Source organism: Natator depressus, chromosome 2 (assembly GCF_965152275.1).
Source record: "Natator depressus isolate rNatDep1 chromosome 2, rNatDep2.hap1, whole genome shotgun sequence".
Taxonomy (NCBI): Eukaryota; Metazoa; Chordata; order Testudines; family Cheloniidae; genus Natator; species Natator depressus.
This window is the reverse complement of record NC_134235.1, coordinates 216,044,000-216,062,257: the sequence shown is the minus strand read 5'-3', so window position 1 is coordinate 216,062,257 and position 18,258 is coordinate 216,044,000. Positions and strand designations below refer to the sequence as shown.

The 18,258-nt window shown below is 36.1% G+C and overlaps 1 protein-coding gene across 2 annotated transcripts in view; it reads right to left on the bottom strand.

The window, feature by feature from the left end:
* Positions 1 to 18,258, bottom strand: part of SLC25A13 (solute carrier family 25 member 13) — a 136,224-nt gene that overhangs the window by 16,388 nt on the left and 101,578 nt on the right. For both annotated transcript variants that reach the window (XM_074945878.1, XM_074945877.1), the window contains 3 exons: positions 16,826 to 16,878; positions 15,834 to 15,914; positions 1,612 to 1,752 (listed from right to left, as the gene is read on the bottom strand). In XM_074945878.1, the coding sequence (XP_074801979.1) occupies positions 1,612 to 1,752; positions 15,834 to 15,914; positions 16,826 to 16,878 (275 nt within the window). The remainder of the gene's footprint in view (positions 1 to 1,611; positions 1,753 to 15,833; positions 15,915 to 16,825; positions 16,879 to 18,258) is intronic.

Below are 18,258 nucleotides of genomic sequence, written 5' to 3'. Positions count from 1 at the left end.
GATGTGGAATGCTTAACACAGCCATGTTTTCAGTTGTAATTTTGGCCCCGAGCAACACCATAATGTCATCTATTGGATGTGTATACAATAGGATCAGCTACAGTAAGATGGCCAAAAAATTAGCAAGTCAATTTAGAGGGAAAAACCATTCCCCATTAAGTCCTATTCAGATGTCTGTACTGTTCTCCAGGCCAAAACACACACAGATCATCCACGTATGCTCACATATGCCAATTTCTCCATTGTGATGTTAACAGAACAATTTAAGAACTGTATGACTACAAATGGAAATGACACAAATTTGGTGGCACTTTTTTTTTCCATACTCAGATGGTGTTCATGCTGTCCTTTGTTTCAGTTTAAAACTACATCACTACAAAAAATACAGACAAATATTGCTTTACGCCACCAAACACTGGATTAGGGATGTACAGTAGGAAGGTGGTCTATCCTGCTTCTCTACACAGTACACTGTGGAATGGAAAAAAAAGTTTGAGAACTACTAGAATATAGCCATTACTTTCTGTCCTGCGGTTAAACTTAAGACATGACTTTTAACGTTATGGACAACGAGATGTCCTATCCTTCCATGCTTATCTATAACAAGCTCCAACCTGGCTGCCCTTATTTGCACAAACTGAGGAGAACTAGATTACCCACTTGAGTGTGGATTGCTCACATGGGTAATGGCTACAGTGCAGAGCTCTCTGTGCCCACTCATAAAAATAAACAATCCCATCCCTATCCTTTCTACTAACTGGTCCATTAATCTGGCAGGGAAAACTTGCCAGAAAACTATGGGGTTAGCCCTTATGCCAGACTCTTTGGTTCTGTTGGCTGTATTTCTACACTAGTTTTATATGGCACTTAAATGCTTATCACTAAAATGAATTATAACATCTGGATAAACTGGTATGTGAAACATAACAGCAGATCAAAACCACAACTCCAAAAAAAACGTGTCTCTACGTTTTAACACCTCAAGAGTGGATTTAAAATCAAGTCATTTACACTCTGGAAAACAGTTAATTTTTATTATAGCTTGGGTAGGACATTAGGTTAGATCCTTAGATGCATGAAGTAAAGCAGTGCACTCTAGTCAAAGGAGCTATACCGATTTAAGCTAGCAGACGACCTGGCCAGATAGTTTTGAATAATTCTACATTCACAATGTTTCAATAATTCTAAACGCACAACATTAGATAAAGACTAGCTATGGTTGGAATGCATATATTTTTCCACAGCCTTTCTGTTTAGGTATATGCAGGGAACACTAGAGGGCCACAACATTCCATGCTTTTTATTGCCATATCTCTACCCCTCCCCCTCCCCTGTGTGTGTGTGTGTGCATGGGGGGGGGGGGGAGGATCTAGGACTATGCCTACAAGCAAACATTATTGCTACAGTATTTCATATAATCTTTTTGTTAAGTAAAGAATAAGGATGTAGCCGTCTCATGCAGCAGTAAAGAATCAAAGATGAGTCCTATACTGATCATATTTGTACATCAACCTTCCTAAGCATGATGGAATTAATCTACTTAAATTAATGTCTCTTGTTTACAGAGGCTCTTAAGAATTGGATTTCAATTCACATTTAATAAAAAGTTACCTTGTAGAGGCCAAAAAAGCCTAGGTCCCGTAATACAGAGAGGGCACTAACTCGTGGACCAGTGGTAATTTCGCCAGCCACCTGCAATCGGATCTTGACAATTTCTAGTGGATTTGTGAAGATCACTTGCGAACCTCCAGCCTGAAAGTAAAAGGGGAAGGGAAAAGATGAACATGCGAACACATTAAACTGTGAGTGGCGAAGATCTTGCAACATTCAAGAGAAAGAAGTTTCATTCCTGGTACAGTCAGCTAAGCCATTACAAATTATGGATTTTTAGTAGTAATTAGTTAATGCATTATAATCCACAAGGTCAAACATCTACCCCCACTCAATGTGGAGGATGAGGGAATGGAGAAGGAGAGAGATATGTTAGTAACATTGCAGCACATCAGACTAGCTCAGTTATACTACAGTACAGACACTAGCTCAGTTGCTGTTAGAAGAAAACATTCAGCAACATCAATTTTCACAATACCAACAAGCCAAGAACGTTGTAAAGCAAGTAATAAAATGAAAGGAAGAATTAATAACTAAGTAAAGAAACTGAGATCTGCCTGCCAGTACTTAAACATGCTACTGAGATCCTGCCAGACCCTGCTTTTCTCTCACAATTCTGGCACTCGTTCAGAGAACACTAGAGAACATATGAATTTAGAGCAGTGAATTTCCTATGCTTTTTAGAAGTTACGAAACTCCAAAATTTGATCATCATCAAATGTCATTTTAGTCCGTCTTCAGGAATCTGCACATCATTATCTGTACACAGGATCATTATTTTATTGCAAAACATTAGTTATTTTGCAGCACTGCACAAAGTTTATTAATAAAAAAATCTCTTTGTAAACTGGGTTTATATATTCTTTTTAAATCTTACAAACGGATTTAAACTACTTGTAACGGTCTTTAAAATGGACAAGTATTTTAGAGTCTGAACTAGTTCTGTTAAAGTTAATCTTACTCAGGATAACTACTGCAGCATGCAGCCTTTTCACTTTGACTATATCGACAGATCTGGTTAAAGATTCATTCCTGCATCAAAATTACAAAAAAGTATTACATTAAATTAAGTAGAAGCAATATTATTCATTCAAACCCCAATCCAAAGTTCTGAGGACAGTTTTTCCAACACATATCAATTTGCTTATACAACAAAAGTATTGTATCCTGCTTCCGTACCAGGTATGCTACCACATTTGCATGAAAAGCAAAAACTAATGCAAAAAAAATCATATTTTAGAATGAAATAGCAAAATCAAAGTAGCCATAAATGAAAGAGTAGCATATCTGAAGCACTATGGGCACCTGTTTGGGGGGAGCGGAGAAGAGGCTGCAGGTTTTTAAAATTAATAATGGCACACATTAACCATCTTCCAACAAAAAGTGTGCTGTAACGCTATTTAACAAATACACCAAAGAAACAGCAAATGGCATACGCAACTATTCTTGCCTCCTGCTTAGACTGCACTTATACTGTGTGGTTACAAATTAAAGTTTTTACATAACCTCCAAAATATCCCTAATGTTTCCTATTTTGACCATAAAAAGCATGCTCTTGTGCAGCTCAATTGGTTTTGACTTTCAAATTGGCATAATTTAGCTGCTTCTACCAAACCAGCATACTGATATGCATAAAACTGCTCTTCTTGTTGACAACAGAAATCAGAAATTTTTCAGCATGCACTCTGACCTCAATTCTGTATTTTAATGAGAAATACTCTTCAAACAAAATATTAGTGATAAAACAGCCAGTCTGCTGCAATCACAGTTTCCTCCCCATCCACACACCTCCCAAAAAATCAGGAAACAAAATTCTTGGAAAGCCTTTATGGTGACTCATAAATAAAAAGCTATTTTACATAAGTTTCACTTCATGAGGCACAATACATACTAAGTATTCCTACATGCAATTAGACATTTTTCCGTTTGAGGAAGAGAAAAATCCTAAATGTAATGTGTTATATTCATTTGTGAATATACATCATCACAGACCTCCTCTGAAAAAACATTATTTTAAGACTTACCCCTTTTCTCTTCACCACTTGGTTTCCAGAGTTAGCTATAAGTCAGTGCTCCTGCTTTACATAAATCTTCGGTCCTTGGCACAATCTTATGTAATTTTTCTATACTTTAGTTTTAAAGACATTTGTTCTTGTAGAACAAAGATTTTTTTAAAAAGGTAAAAGATTTGTCCTAGCACAGTATCCTATAACTAAAATTCAGACTGTTCTCAACCCTTTTTTGAAGATCAGATAAACTTCGTTCCACCTATATGAACAGATTTACATTAGTGCAAAATAAACTATTTTTTCTGCACATTTTTCTCCAGACCTAATTTCCTTGCAGTTCACTGTGTCCTGACTGAATGTATACATATTTCTTTTATTTTCACTAACAGGAAACCAAATATCAAAATCCAAAAGACGATGACAAAATGGAAGTTCAATTTATAAAACTGAAAAGGATGAGGAAAACTCACTAAAATGTACTGAGCAATTTACAAATCCATAAAAAAATGCTGAAAATGTAAATCTGAATGCCAGAGCAAGGATACAGATTCAGTTCTGAGGAACAATGAAAGATATGTATAAAGCAGATGTGTCTTTCTGAAATAAATTATATATATGACAAAGCTGTGTCTTGTAGTTCAAGTCTCAGAGTTGCATGGCCACTTACGACATATACAGAATTAAGTGTTAGTGACTCTGGGCACTTACCCTTCCATTGAATCAATTTCCAATCTGCAAAATGGGGATTCTACCATTTAGCTTCCTCATATTGGGAGGTTTAATTTGCTTACATTTGTAAAGCACTCAGGGTATGTCTACACCACAATGAAACACCTGCAGCTGGTCCATTTTAGCTACTGTAGACGTTTGGGCTTGGGCTGGAGCCTGAGCTCTGGGACTTCGTGAGAGAGGAAGCCCCCACAGCCCAGGCTCGAGCCTGAGTCCAAATGTCCACACTGCAGTTTTCCAGTCCCCCAGCCTGAGGCTCACGAGTCCGAGTCAGCTGACACAGGCCAGTCGCAGATGTTTAAATTGCCATGTAGACACACCCTCTGGGGTCTGCAGACAGAAGGTGATATTAGAAGAGCAAAGTATTACTGAGGACCCAAAAGCCAAATGGTGATTACTTGTTTATCCTGCCCATATAGAAGGTTTTAAGAAAAGGAAGACTATTCTGTAGAAACAGCTTCAAGTGGCAAGTCCAAGAAAATACTATTAGAGAGGTTAACTAGAACCCCTAAAATATCTTACAACTTTTGTCATTTGTTGAGCTTACCTTGCATACTGATTTGACCAAAGACATAGCAGCTGTACCTCGCTGCAAAAGTCCAACCTTTAGCAGTTCACAGTTATGAGCTAGACTGTACTTGACTAAAAGGTTCAAGATACGTTTGCGTACATTTTTTTCACCACACCCCTTCTTCACCAGCTAAAATTCTAAGGCTCGCACTGATACACCTTCAGTGGTAGCACTGCCATACACTGGGTGTGGTGTTCAACTAGCCTTGAATGTTGGTATCTTCTCTATCCTAACACCAATGGTGGGAAATTTTAGGGGGAAAGGGCTAATGTGTAGAAGGCCAGAATAATTCCTAATTAAACCATTCTCTACTTGTTTAGTATTGATGGGCTTTTCTACCGTATGAAAGCCTCACAAACATTAAAGACCATTTCCTTACAACACACCTGTGGAAGAAAACTCAGTCTTCACTCTTAGGTTATCTGCAACAAGTCAGACAATTTATTCATGCAATTGCAGGAAAGACAGCAATTGGACAGAGTGTCTCTCCTTAGGCAAATCTTCAAAGTACAAACAATATAAAGCAATATTTATACCCTTTCGTTACATATAGCTGTGTCCTGTTTATACATTTTTCTTCCCATTATCTCAGTCAACATTGCATTCCATTCTTATCTTAAAGCAAGGTACCTTGTAGTTTTCCCATCCGCCTTGCACAACCCCCTTTCTACAAATCTCGTTATTAGGGTTAAGGTTGGCCTGTTTCTTGCTCTGTCTCTTAACCAAACTAAAGTAACTGCACACAAATCCTCTTTTCCCTTTCACACTTCCACACACCTATCAGTTAAGTATCATTATCCTCATTTTATTAATAGGGAATTTGAAACAGAGATTAAGTTAGACACTCAAAGTCACAAACCAATTCTGCGGCAGAGCCAGGAACAGAACCCAGTCCAGTAGCTGTAATCACAAGTGCATCTGCCTCTCTTTATCCACACCAGGTGAAACAAGACTAGCCACTTTCATCTGTTTTCCCCAATACGCCTTAGTTGCTGGTATTGTCTATTTACGGAACTCACTGAGACAAAAACCTCATGCAAAATATCTTCCTGTCACTTTTCTTTTAAAAATGGTCAGGGGCTTTAAATCCATTTTTTGTAATCTTTGCAGTAGAAAATTATTTTAATATTGCTGGAGCCTGCACAAAAAAGGCAGACTTTGTAAACAATGTGCTTAGTCGAACTGTTAAAGAATTAAAAGCTATTAAATCCAAAATACTTAAGCTTAATTGTCTCCCCTCTATGAGCACTATACAACATGATCCCTTCTGGGTAAATTTTATTAACAGTTTAATATACGTTTTACCTTTTAACTATACCCTGATAACACCCATTTTTCTTCATTTAGAGTTAAAAATTTACACTCCGCAGGATTTCTGAATTTCTTTCCACTTCATCTGAACTACTATTTAAAAGTACAAATGCTTTAGTTAAAAAAGTTAAACACATTCCTTTTCACAGATCCTAACATTCTTAGGTTAAAAATTCCTTCACAACTAATGAAGACAAGCCTTCCATAGGCTGAGTTATAATTGTATCAATACAAACCATGGATGGGCTCAAACTCGCTGCATCCAATTGCTGGGTTGAAATTCTCCTCCTTTCAAAATCATATTTTAAATCTCATTCATTAACCCATAAGGATGCTACTATAACATAAATCAGCCCAAAAATCAATCCTGCCATTTATGTCCTACTTCAGATAAACAGAAGAAAATCTGCAGCCACAGGAGTAATGTCATCCTTAGAGGAGTGTGACCAACGTGTGGGAATTCACCTCAAAGTGCTGTATAGCAAATCCTTTGCAGGTTCTGCAAACTACACTGCACTGCAATGATCCAACAACTGATGTAAAGACATAACTTATTTTTATTGTTTTTAAAGCATCACTTAAACTTACAATTTGAGTGGTTTTTAATGATAATATATTAATGTTTATACTCTCTATTTGATGGAAGGCATGAGACTAAAAGTTGAATATGTCCATCATCCAAGAATTATACATAACACACAACTGTACAAACCATGATGACTATAAAATGATTAACGTGTCTTCATATATGGACGCAATATAAAAAAAAGTGCACTTCTAAAAAAATGTAAGTTAATGTTTTCCTCTTTACAGTTCCCCATAAGTGACACTACTCTGATCTTGGAGTTTATGACATTATCAGACCACCTCTAAATGGCAGTATAGCCTTGTACAGTAGTCTAGATGCATCTATCATACCCCCTTCTCCTAATTTCACTCTGCTTCTCTGGGTGGAAAAGGAAGAGTGGAAAAAGTCTATGTATTTTTCTTTTGTTTACAAGAAAATGGGGTTCCACCCCATGGAAAAAATATTAACTTAATACACACCACTTTGACTACACATCAATGTAAGAAGTAACTTGTCTGTTTTATACTTGACTACTTAGGTCAAAAGTCACCTAGCTGTGCTGTAAGTATTTTACAATCATAAGTAGGATTTCATCACCACCACATTAAAAAGAATGGGAACTTCATGTCTTAGTGTAACTGGAGTTTTTTACACCTATGGACTAAATGAGACCCTTCTTCACAAGTGGAAATTGCTAGGAACTCATTGAAAAGATCAAGTGTAAATTCAAGCTTAACCTTCAGGAAGCAAGTTCTGTGGATTTGTACGTGGTGTGAATTTAAATGACGCCTTGCCCAAATGAAGATTTCTCCTTCCACAGATTTTTTCAGTAATTGTGAAATGTAATTTTAACTGCTCTGACCTCCATCATCTCCAACCCATGATCTCTTTTACACTCTACTCTCAGCAAAGGGTATTTGGAGATTGCTTACACTTTACAGCTGGCTGGATATCTACTGTCACTTTTTCCTCCTTCAAGTGCCTCCTCAAAACTCACCTCTTCTGTAATGCATGCAGGAAAGTACAACCAAAGCTTGTGGAGAGTTGTGATCACTACTATGGACCAGCTAACAATTGTGCATATCATATTATAGTTATTTGTTACCCCCTTCCTCAACCTCCACCCGGACTACTCATGTGTTCCATTCTCCTGTCTTGGTTTTAGACATAAAGCTCTTTGGTGCAGGGACTGTCATTTATTATGTTGCTCCACACAATGGTTGTGGTCTTCAGGCACTACCAAAATACAGAGGTTAAATCACTCTGGATCAAAATATTATTTTGTAACTAGTATGGCCTATCAGAGGGGTCCTATGCTGGTAGCTATAAGAAATATGTCAAAATTTCTCAATAGTTATTGCACAGTGTTGCCTAGGGTATAGTAATAATTTCCTATTATAAGGATGGAGAAATAATGCAGTAAATGAGAATCAGTACTGCCTTTTTAATGGCAACCATTGTTTTTATTTATATATATATATATATATACACACACAGCATATATATATATATATATATATATATATATATCCCATCCCTACCTTGTACAAACACATAGTAAAGAAGATCCCTTCCCTGAGGAAGGTAAGAAACTAAATAGACAAGATACACAAAGAGAGAAAGGAAGAAGCATTATCCTCATTTCATATATGGGCAACAGATTATGTGATTTGCCCGCGGTAACACAGACAGAACCAGACACTCAACCTAAGATGTACCGAATCCCAGTCCAGGGTCTTAAAACAACCTTAGTCTCTTCAAAAGTCCTGTTTCACAAATACCAAAAAAATCAAAAGAGGATCGCTATACATGTCCTTACACTGGGCATCTCCTTTCCTATCTACAGGGTTCTGGAGAAGTCAGCTCTGTCCCAGATTACTGAAACCCAGGCTTGAAAATTGTGCCAACCAGCTAGGAGGCCAGATAGACTTCAGGACATATTTTCGTAGGGGCACTTGAGGGGAAGCATTTTGGTGAGAACTGCTTGTTCAAAAATTTCAGACAAAAAGTTTATTATTTGAAAAGTGTCTTTTTAAAAATGAAAAATTTAATGATTTTTTTTAAAATTCCACTAATTTTTCACATTTTAATCTACATTTTTATCAAAATATTTCATTTACTGAAAAGCAGGATTTCTCAGTAAATTGATTATTGAAAATCCAGAAGCTCAGTAGATGAAAAGTCTTGAAAACCATTTTGATAAAGTTTTGGCTAAAAAGAGGAGTTAATTTTGGAGGGGGGAGGAAGGAGCCATTTCAAATAATGTAAAATGGAAGTTGCTTCACTTTTTTTCATAAAGTTCTTTTTCTATTTTTCAACCAGCTCTAGGGGAGATACCCAGAACAGTCAGCTCTTGACTTGACTTCTTTGTCCCTTCCCAGTTGCTGAGAAGGGTGATCCACTTATCTCCTGACTGGTAGGAAGGTGGAGAGCTCTACTCTTTCACCAACTACTGCTCACCCTCTTCCTGGTTGTGCTATCTATAGAGGGGTGTGGCTAGCATTCTCCAGCAACGGGCATTGTATGCAGTACATGTACATTTGCCACTGAAAATGTGCAGTACACCTGTGATCACCACCACTTGGCTCACTCTGCTTATGACTGGACATTGATAAGCCCAGCAAAGGAGCCAGACTCATAATGACAGGTCGCATTTTCCCAGTCTGTCGCTCCTTTGAGGGGTAGTTATTCCAGTTCTGGTTAAAGGTTTTTAGTTTGGATAGTCTATACGGCCAAGTTGCCACGCTGCAATCTCAAACACTTAAAGCTTCCTCAGTGTCCATATGTAGCAAAAACTGGAGAACATGCTCCCTCAGACATTCACATTAAACAATCCATAAATGGAATTAAAGTTAGTCCTGCTTGAATAATTTCTGAGTCAAATAGATACAAGTTGCCGAGATGTCTTCACCCTCATTTTTTAACAACATGGCTAAACAGAAAATGGTGGTTTATTTACAAAGCTCTGACCAGTTCTGCAATGGAAAAACAGTAGATTTGCTATTTTCCAGTTTACAGGTAAAACTGTTCTTCAGAAGGCTAGCCAAGAAATCGAAGTGGAGCCTACTTGATTGGTGTTATAAAAGCAATTAAGTTACAGCCCTGTCAAATATGTTAACATCTGGCTCTGCCTGCTGTACTTTTGTCTATTTTGACTACTAGTGGTATCATTTAATGATTTACAGACCTTCCATGCCTTAAGGTATGGTAGCTGTATTAAAACTGTAATCCATTATTTCTTGGTATTATCACATTATAAGTATCTTCCCGTTTCTATTAGATAATTGGATCTGAATTCCTGATTTGGATTTAAGATTTTAGGTTTTTGGACCTGTACTGGTTAACACTAAAAATGTCAGCTTCCTTTAAAAGGAGGATTGGAAAGTGCAATGCAGATAAAGGTAATTTAAAACAAATTACATTTTTGGGGCTATAAAATATCATGTCAATACAATAAACTTTCACAATATAGTAGTAAAACAATGTTTTAAATATTTAAAATGTGCAGAAGATTAAGCACATTCAATGAAAAAATTGGATTTTATAGTCCAAAAAGATTGTATGCTTTAGGTTTTGGAAAATCAACTAAAACCATGCTGCCCCTCCCCCCGATTGTTTTATGATCTGTAAAATATACATTAAATGAACAAGCCTAAAATAAGAGTATATATACTTCAGAGAAATCATCACTTGGAACAGGTATTTTGTGTGTGTACATGAACATGCCCTATATACTTTAAGAAAGGTAATTTTAAACAAATAAGGGTGGGTGAAAGATTCAGTGAACTGGTGGGAGAAAAATCCAAAACTACAAGGAAAGGTGGCTTGGAATTCCTCATCTAGTCTGAAGGGTAGATAGATAAATATATACCACAGTCTCTCCCTCCCTTATAAGAGGACTTTCTGCTACAATTACCTGGATAGAATATTATGTTACTTTATACTGCCACCACTCTTCAACACAACACCTAAAACTAAGGTTGGATGAACAATTAATTGGAAACAATTCAAATGTAACAGTTTTAAAGCACATCTGGCTTTACCAAATAGTACCTCTCAAATTAAATTGGGAGTCTAGATCTAGATATACGTACCAGAGGTTAATGTTTTAAATATATAGTTAAAATGTATTCATACACAATAAGTCATAGAAGAAGGCCATACACTTAACAGCTAAATGTAAATTAAGGGACTTTTAAGCAAGTTAATAAATAGGCAGCTTTAATTTCAATTGGCAATGAAAATAAAGTTGGATCTTCCCCAGTTCCTCCTTAAACCAGAAAAGTGAATCCTGGGTTTTTATATGCATGTGCAACTCCCATTGACACTAATGGAAGTTATATGCATGTATCGATGGGAGAATAGACCTCTTAGAGTTAATCTGTTAAAGAGTTCAAAAAAGTGTACTCAGTTTCCTTTCAAAGTTAATATCAGCAATCATAAAGAACACCATTATTTCTCTAACAACCTTAATACACTTACGAGAACTTTTAGCATTAAGAAGAATGAGGCTGTTCTATTTTCTCTCTGACACACACATTTTTTTTCCTGGCATATAGCTCTGAGTTTCTTTTTATCCATAACCTAGATTTCTCAGCCAAATATAATAAATTTATCAGTTGTAAGTTTCTGCACACGGAAAACAGAAATGGCACCTCCAGTTTCCTTTAGTCTACAATCTTGTAAGAGTTTCTGGATTCTTGCAGGCAAGACATCCAAGAAGGTTCTGGCAGTTGCAATTCTCCAGCTCTGTGCCTTGATTACAATATGCTAGAGAGAGAACAGAACTCACAGGACACCACTAGACTCACCTTTATTACCTTCAGAAACAAAAGCAACGTTGTAAGTAACAGTATTAAGAATTTGCAGTGGGATTGATTATTTATCACAACTTCCATGGAATGTTAGTGCATTTACCTTTTATACACTATTGTTGACAAGAATTTTGCATACTTTCTAGTTAAGCAAACCCTAAAATTCTTTAACATCTAATTTTTATGTTCCATGGGAGAGTTGGGATTATCCACGCAGGTCTAGTATGTCTCAGCTTTATTACTATAAACATAAAACCTCTAGAAATATATAGCTAAATCTATCTCAACAACTTAAATAAAAACAAGTCTGTACGGGTGCTGTAATCGTACTGTGCTACATGATTTAAAATCAGTTAATAGTGAGGATACACAGATGCTGTGTTGGGAAACACTGTATGTACTTGCACATTAAGGGAAGAACAACATTTTGCTTTGTAATGCTTCTTACAAAGTTTCAGGCTACTGATTTATATGGGTGTTTATATCAGTAAATGCAAGTAGTTTAGAGATTTTGTATAGGCATTTATTCTAAGTCATACTGCTTATTTTTCCTACTCTTGCTAACAATCCAGTGACCAACTGTTTGTATTTTTTATATACATTTTATTTTCAGCAACTTGAATGTTTGCTCCTACTTCCAGAGTTAACACAAGTTACTCATTTTGCCACCACTTCATTTACAAAGAAAACTAATATTTATGCAAGCAAGCAGAATATTCATCTCAACGTTTTATGACACAGACGTCTTCTTAAAAAAGTCAGTTTTACTTTAAATCACAATGCAACTGGAGTTTTTACTCTGTGATTATGATCCAAAAGAGACAATGATTCGTGTTACTGTATCAAAAAAATTACTTAATGTCTTAACCAGTAACAGCCCTAAGTGGCTATGTGCAATATGAATAACCATTTTTCAAAATAAAATTGGCTTTCTACATTTTGTTGGTCCCCCTTTTCCTTTCAGTCAATACTGTGGTATATATCATTAAAGCAGGATGGCCTCAGACGCCAGTAGCTTTCACTGGAACAGTTACCAATGTGAAATAACTTGAAAGTTGGGATGAAAAATGTTTTCTTTTGGAAGCCTTAAGCATATGACTACTACAAAAGGAGCTCAGCCTCTGTCACCCTGCACCTAGCCATAAACTCACCCTCTTATTATGGTCTCCTTGCAGGTAGCCATAATATTAGGACAATTTCGTGTAACATGTTTTTGCATTTTTAAAGTTGAGGAAATTAACCTATATTTTCTGCATAAGTCTTTAGAAGATCTGAATTCCAGGCCCACCGTATCACTGGACACTTTACTACATCTTGGAAATGAAGATCTGTACTATTATAATAGTGTAAGGGACTACAAAGGATTCTCAAAAACCACAAATGAAGTTAGGAGTACCAAATAGGTAAGGACCATATCTCTTCATGGCTGAGAAGCACCAGGAAAATTACTGCATTAAATATATATTAATAAATCATAATAAATAATGGCAACAGTTTGATCTTATAATAGTAAAATTCCTTATAAGTGAGGAAGCAAAATTTAGCACTTCTGATTCAACAGAGTGATTTACACTTCAACTCTCCTTAAACCACTGTATCAAAATAATCTATAAAGGTTACAGTTCTCTTTTAATTGTGTTCTAGGAATTTTTTTTATTTTCTTTTAATTTTAGACAAACTACCACTTTCATCTTCACATAATAAAAGCTATGAAACAGGCTGTTAGCTGAACTAAATACCATGAGGTCATGAAGCAAAGATCTTTCTGCATTTTTTTGCAGGGGAGAAAACAGTTTACAAAACAGAAAAAGGCTTGTTCAATGAAACAAGCAGCTTTGGTTACAAGTGCAAAAGTCAGCCATGTGTACTAATTCTCGGTAATTATGATGCAAGGTGAGCTCCCCAGGGACTTAAAAGTCAACGCCTAGCAATGGTTGGGCGAACAGCAGAGTGGAACTGCTCATGTGATACTGAACCCTTGAAAGCCCTTTGTATTACCAAAGAGACAAATATATCTACAGAGCTGCTTGGTCCTCCCACTGTGCTCAGAACTGGAATAAAAAATAAATACCCAAGTTTATTACATGAAAAAGTGTAGACGTTCCTGCTTAATCAAATATTTCAGACCTAGGAGATCAGAGAAGGTGACCAATATTTTTAAATGTAAATTTATCACCCATTTGTAGCTGAGATCTGAGCATGGGGAGTGGAAAGCTGGTCTGACAGCTTTCCCCTACAAAATTCATCTTAATTGGCTGCTCTAATTTAGGATCAATTCTGATATTCTTGGAATCCTGTAAACTTCTGTAGGATAATGATTAAAAATAAGCTGTAAGAGAGTCTTGACATGCTATATACCACTGTCTACTTGCCTCCCACATGGGGGATTATCAATGTTTTAAGTAGACGTAAAAGACAAGGGTGGACTTTTCCAAAGAACTCTCTGCTCCCATTGAAGCCAATAACTAGCATCACTTCTAAAGACAATCTGTGCTGTAAATTTGGAGGGGATGCACAAATACAAAAAAATGAGACCACCTGCAGGAAGATAATACAAGTCACAACCTATCTACCTGGCACTAAACTGTATCCTTAAGTGAAACACTTCAATTAAAGAAAACTCAAGGCACTCTGCCACCACATCTCCTACCAGAACTTTATGCAGAATCTCAATTAACTTTATATTTCAAATACCAACTGGGATAATCCAACATTTACAGCACATTTAAAATAGGTCCCAAGCAATCTTCCTCTTAAAGCAGATCCTTAGTTTACAATGAACTATTGAAAAAGGCTTGCTGCAGCAGTCTCATAAATGATAGGTTACAGTGAAAGAACTAGTGTTATCTGCACTACATAAAAAAATTCAGATCTGCCAATAAAACAAATCAGGCTAATTTAGTGCATTTTCATGTTGAAAAGATGCACTGAATTCTATATGACATATACACACAACTAAAAATGTTCTAAATGGGAGGGGGAAACATTTCTGTATCCACAAGTACTTTATTGCATTTTCCCTTCAGTCAGTGTGTGCTTTTATTTGGGTCTTTAAAGGCCCACATTCTTTTTTTTTTTTTTTTTTTTTTTTTTTGAACGCTCCTAAAGTTACAGAACAAGGGGATCCTACCTGGCAGTCTACGACAGGTCAGTGATCAAACAGAAGCAGTAGTCAGACAGCAGCCAAATCCTGCCTCATCCCATGAGAATTACAGAAAGCCAGGACTTCTCAGTCTGTACTACATTCAAACAACTGCACCCTGAGGCTCAGATAATCATAATGTGCTCTTTGCAAGCACATACAGCATGAATCTCTGCACTACTGATGTTAAGATAGAATTATTTATTTTTAAGTTGTTCAACATAATTTTCAGCACAGATAGAAACTGCTTTAAAATGTGACCTCATTTGTCTTATGACAGCAGAAACTAAGTTAGATTGAAAATATACCAGCACTGCTCTGCCCCAGTGATCAAAGCTAGTTTAAATAAACAGTGTTCTTTATCTTTAAAGTGCACTAGTCTTTGAACAAGAGTTCATTTTACTTAAAGTATTTATATTCGCTTGAACAAAATCAATACACCAGATAAAGTGAGATATAGGATGACTAGATAGAACTAAAGTGTAAAATAATGAATAACCTGTATCTCATTCTGCATAAGATACTATTCTGTGCAAGAAAAACAGTCTTCTAAACTATGGTGGGTTTTAAATACAGCCTACATTCAGGAATGCATTATGCAGTAGTTAACATTACACAGCCTACGTCTCCTATGAACGCAAGGAAGCATGAGTGGTGTTTGCCATTTACAAAGCCAGTATCACTGCAAAAAGTGAAAATTAGTGGGTGCGATATAACATCAGGAAAAAAGTGACATCGCACAGTGGGTGCCACAATGAAATAATGCACTAATTATTAACTTCTGGAAAGGTTAGCATGAATCCTATTTAGGACATAAGCTGCAGCCAATGTGCCTTTATTAAGGAAACAATTCTAAGATGCGAAGAATTACACAAATTAGTTAAAAGGCAAGAAGCATACAAATGTTTACCCTTCCACATCAAGGATGGGACTATCTAGGAAAGAACTGAGTTGCTCTAGTAGATTCTGTCCTTGTACTGGATCTGTGGTTAAACAGAAACCTTAGCCCACAAAATTTAATCTTATATAGTATATTTTAATCTCTCCCAAACGTAGGAAATGTAAAGAAGATACTTACACAACCACCAGCAAGAATTTCTGCTGCCAGTGGGACAGAACGATCTTTGTTCATAAATTTGTCTCTCACAAAATCATTAACCTTAAAAACAAGGATTTATGAAAGCTGGTAAATAAGGAGTGAGAAGCACATAGTAATTACAAATTTAGTGCAATTAAAAATGCAAATAAATCCAGATGTTACATCTATCAAGGTGCCAGTCATAGATATTAAATAAAATCTTATGTAGTATATGAAATATTGTAAAGTTGACTATAGTACTGTTCTTTCAAATCAACATATTATTTTAAAGATATATGAAATAATCATAAGTTTCCATAAGAGTCTCCAAAATGGTAACTGAAAGCTGATTTAAAATTGGATTTCAAGATACAATACATTTTATAGCAATGTTAGCTTAATGAAAAAGAAACATTATCACTGGCTTTTGTGTATAAACAATGCATTATGATTAGGTTATAATGAGAAATTCTTTAATGCCTTCAAAATATTCAGAAAATCTAAAATTACGTGAGCTAAAGAGCAAGTAATGTACATAATAGGAATACATGCAAACAGGTTCCTTTCATATCAGAGTTCCATTGTGTGCCAGCATTCTTTTATATTAATCTAGGAATTAAACAACTGCTGTGGGGGAAAAAAATCTTATTCCTTTGTGAGAACAAACAAAATCAAGGCCTGGGCTACTTCAAAACAAATAGAGGAATAAAACTAGTGGGTTAGGGAGACTTTGTACATTTTGAATCAAGCCCCCAAATGATAGGTTTAATCAGCCCCTTTTCAGAAATACAAGTATGCTGCTTGTACACCACTTGCAATGCCCATGGTTGAGATCTGAGCAATTGCCATACCCTTTGGAAGTAAAACCTCATCTAACAAAAAACATGGAATATATTCTAACACACTAAAGCACAAAAACTCTACGTCTCCTCATTGGAAATTCAGACATACAAATGATGGCTAAAGGCTAGAACCCCCACTTTCAGACTTACAGTAAGTTTTATGGCCTTCTCTGGGGCTACTCCCAATAATTGTGGTAAAAGACCTGTAAACACACAAAGAGAGCTTAAATGTATTAAATAACTTAGTATTAGCTAAACAAATCAACGGCTATATGCAAAGATCACCACACAGAAACGAGGGAAATTTTTTAGGCAATTTTCTGCTATTACATTTAATGAGTACTTAAACATTCCATTTCAAGAACAAACTTCTTACTGCCACTTGAAGTCAAAGCAACTTCCTATCCATATTTTAGTTACTTTGCACTTAAACTAATATTAGTGATTTAAGAAATTTATATACCAAGGCAGGTTTACCAAAATAATACTGTATTCTTCTCTACACATCAAAATTTGTTCTGTTATTTCTTCAGACAAAAGTTAAGGTAGTTCGGCAGTGTGAAACAAGTTATCTGCATTTCAAAAATCAAGAGAATAAAGCATTTTGCTGGCATGAAACAATAGCATAAGGTGGAATGACCTAAGGGGATATGAAAGAAAGTAATGCAAAACAGCCAAACATGTACAACTGCATTCTTAAGTCGAGCACTTTGTCTACAGCGCTAATTCTCCAAAGCTTAGACACTGGAAGTTATATTATTTAGCTACCAGTATGTGGAATTTCTGATTTCTCTTAACTGAGCTGCACTATACAGTTGGAACTGAGAGTCTCTAGTCAGCACAGCTTTGTTGAATTAAAGTGAACAATCTATTTTTGTAAAAGTTAAGCTGAAATGATCTAAAGAAGTTACAAAACCTTACAGAAGGGATATGGGGATAGAATGCTGCCTCAAGTGCAGCACTGTGCACAGTGAAAAGGGAGTGTGATTTACGGCAGTATTTACATACGTGAGAAGTAACCCTGTGAGCAAGAGTTGCAGGAGCAGGCCTGAAGTATTTCAGTAATGTACACAGTACTTCTGGGTAAATTACACTAAATCTAACATTTGCAATTCTCATGTTTGGGTGAAGAGGCTACAACTATAGTTCTATGTCTAAGGAGCCTGCTTGCCAAAGGGCTTTTTTGCCACCAAACTGGATGTTTGGATGACAAATAAGATGAAAAATACATTAATCTGACCCAGAGATTTTTTTTTTTTTTCTGTCTTGCTCCAACCCTCCAGCTTTTCTGGTTGCTATTGACATTTCCTGAGAACAGTATCGTTTGGCTTGCTGTTTCAGAAGCAGTCAAACTATATTCTGCATGTCAAGAAATAGTTGGGTATTTATTAATTATGTGCATCATTACAAGCACACACACATACATGTCTCCACACAAAACAATTATGTTAAAACAGCATTACAATTACATTGTTGAACAGTCAAACAAAAGAAAATTCCAATGGTGCAAATGCATGTACAGCTAGCCAAAAAATGGGAAAATTTTGTGATGGCAAATTGTCCACATTTGGCTGAAGAATTTT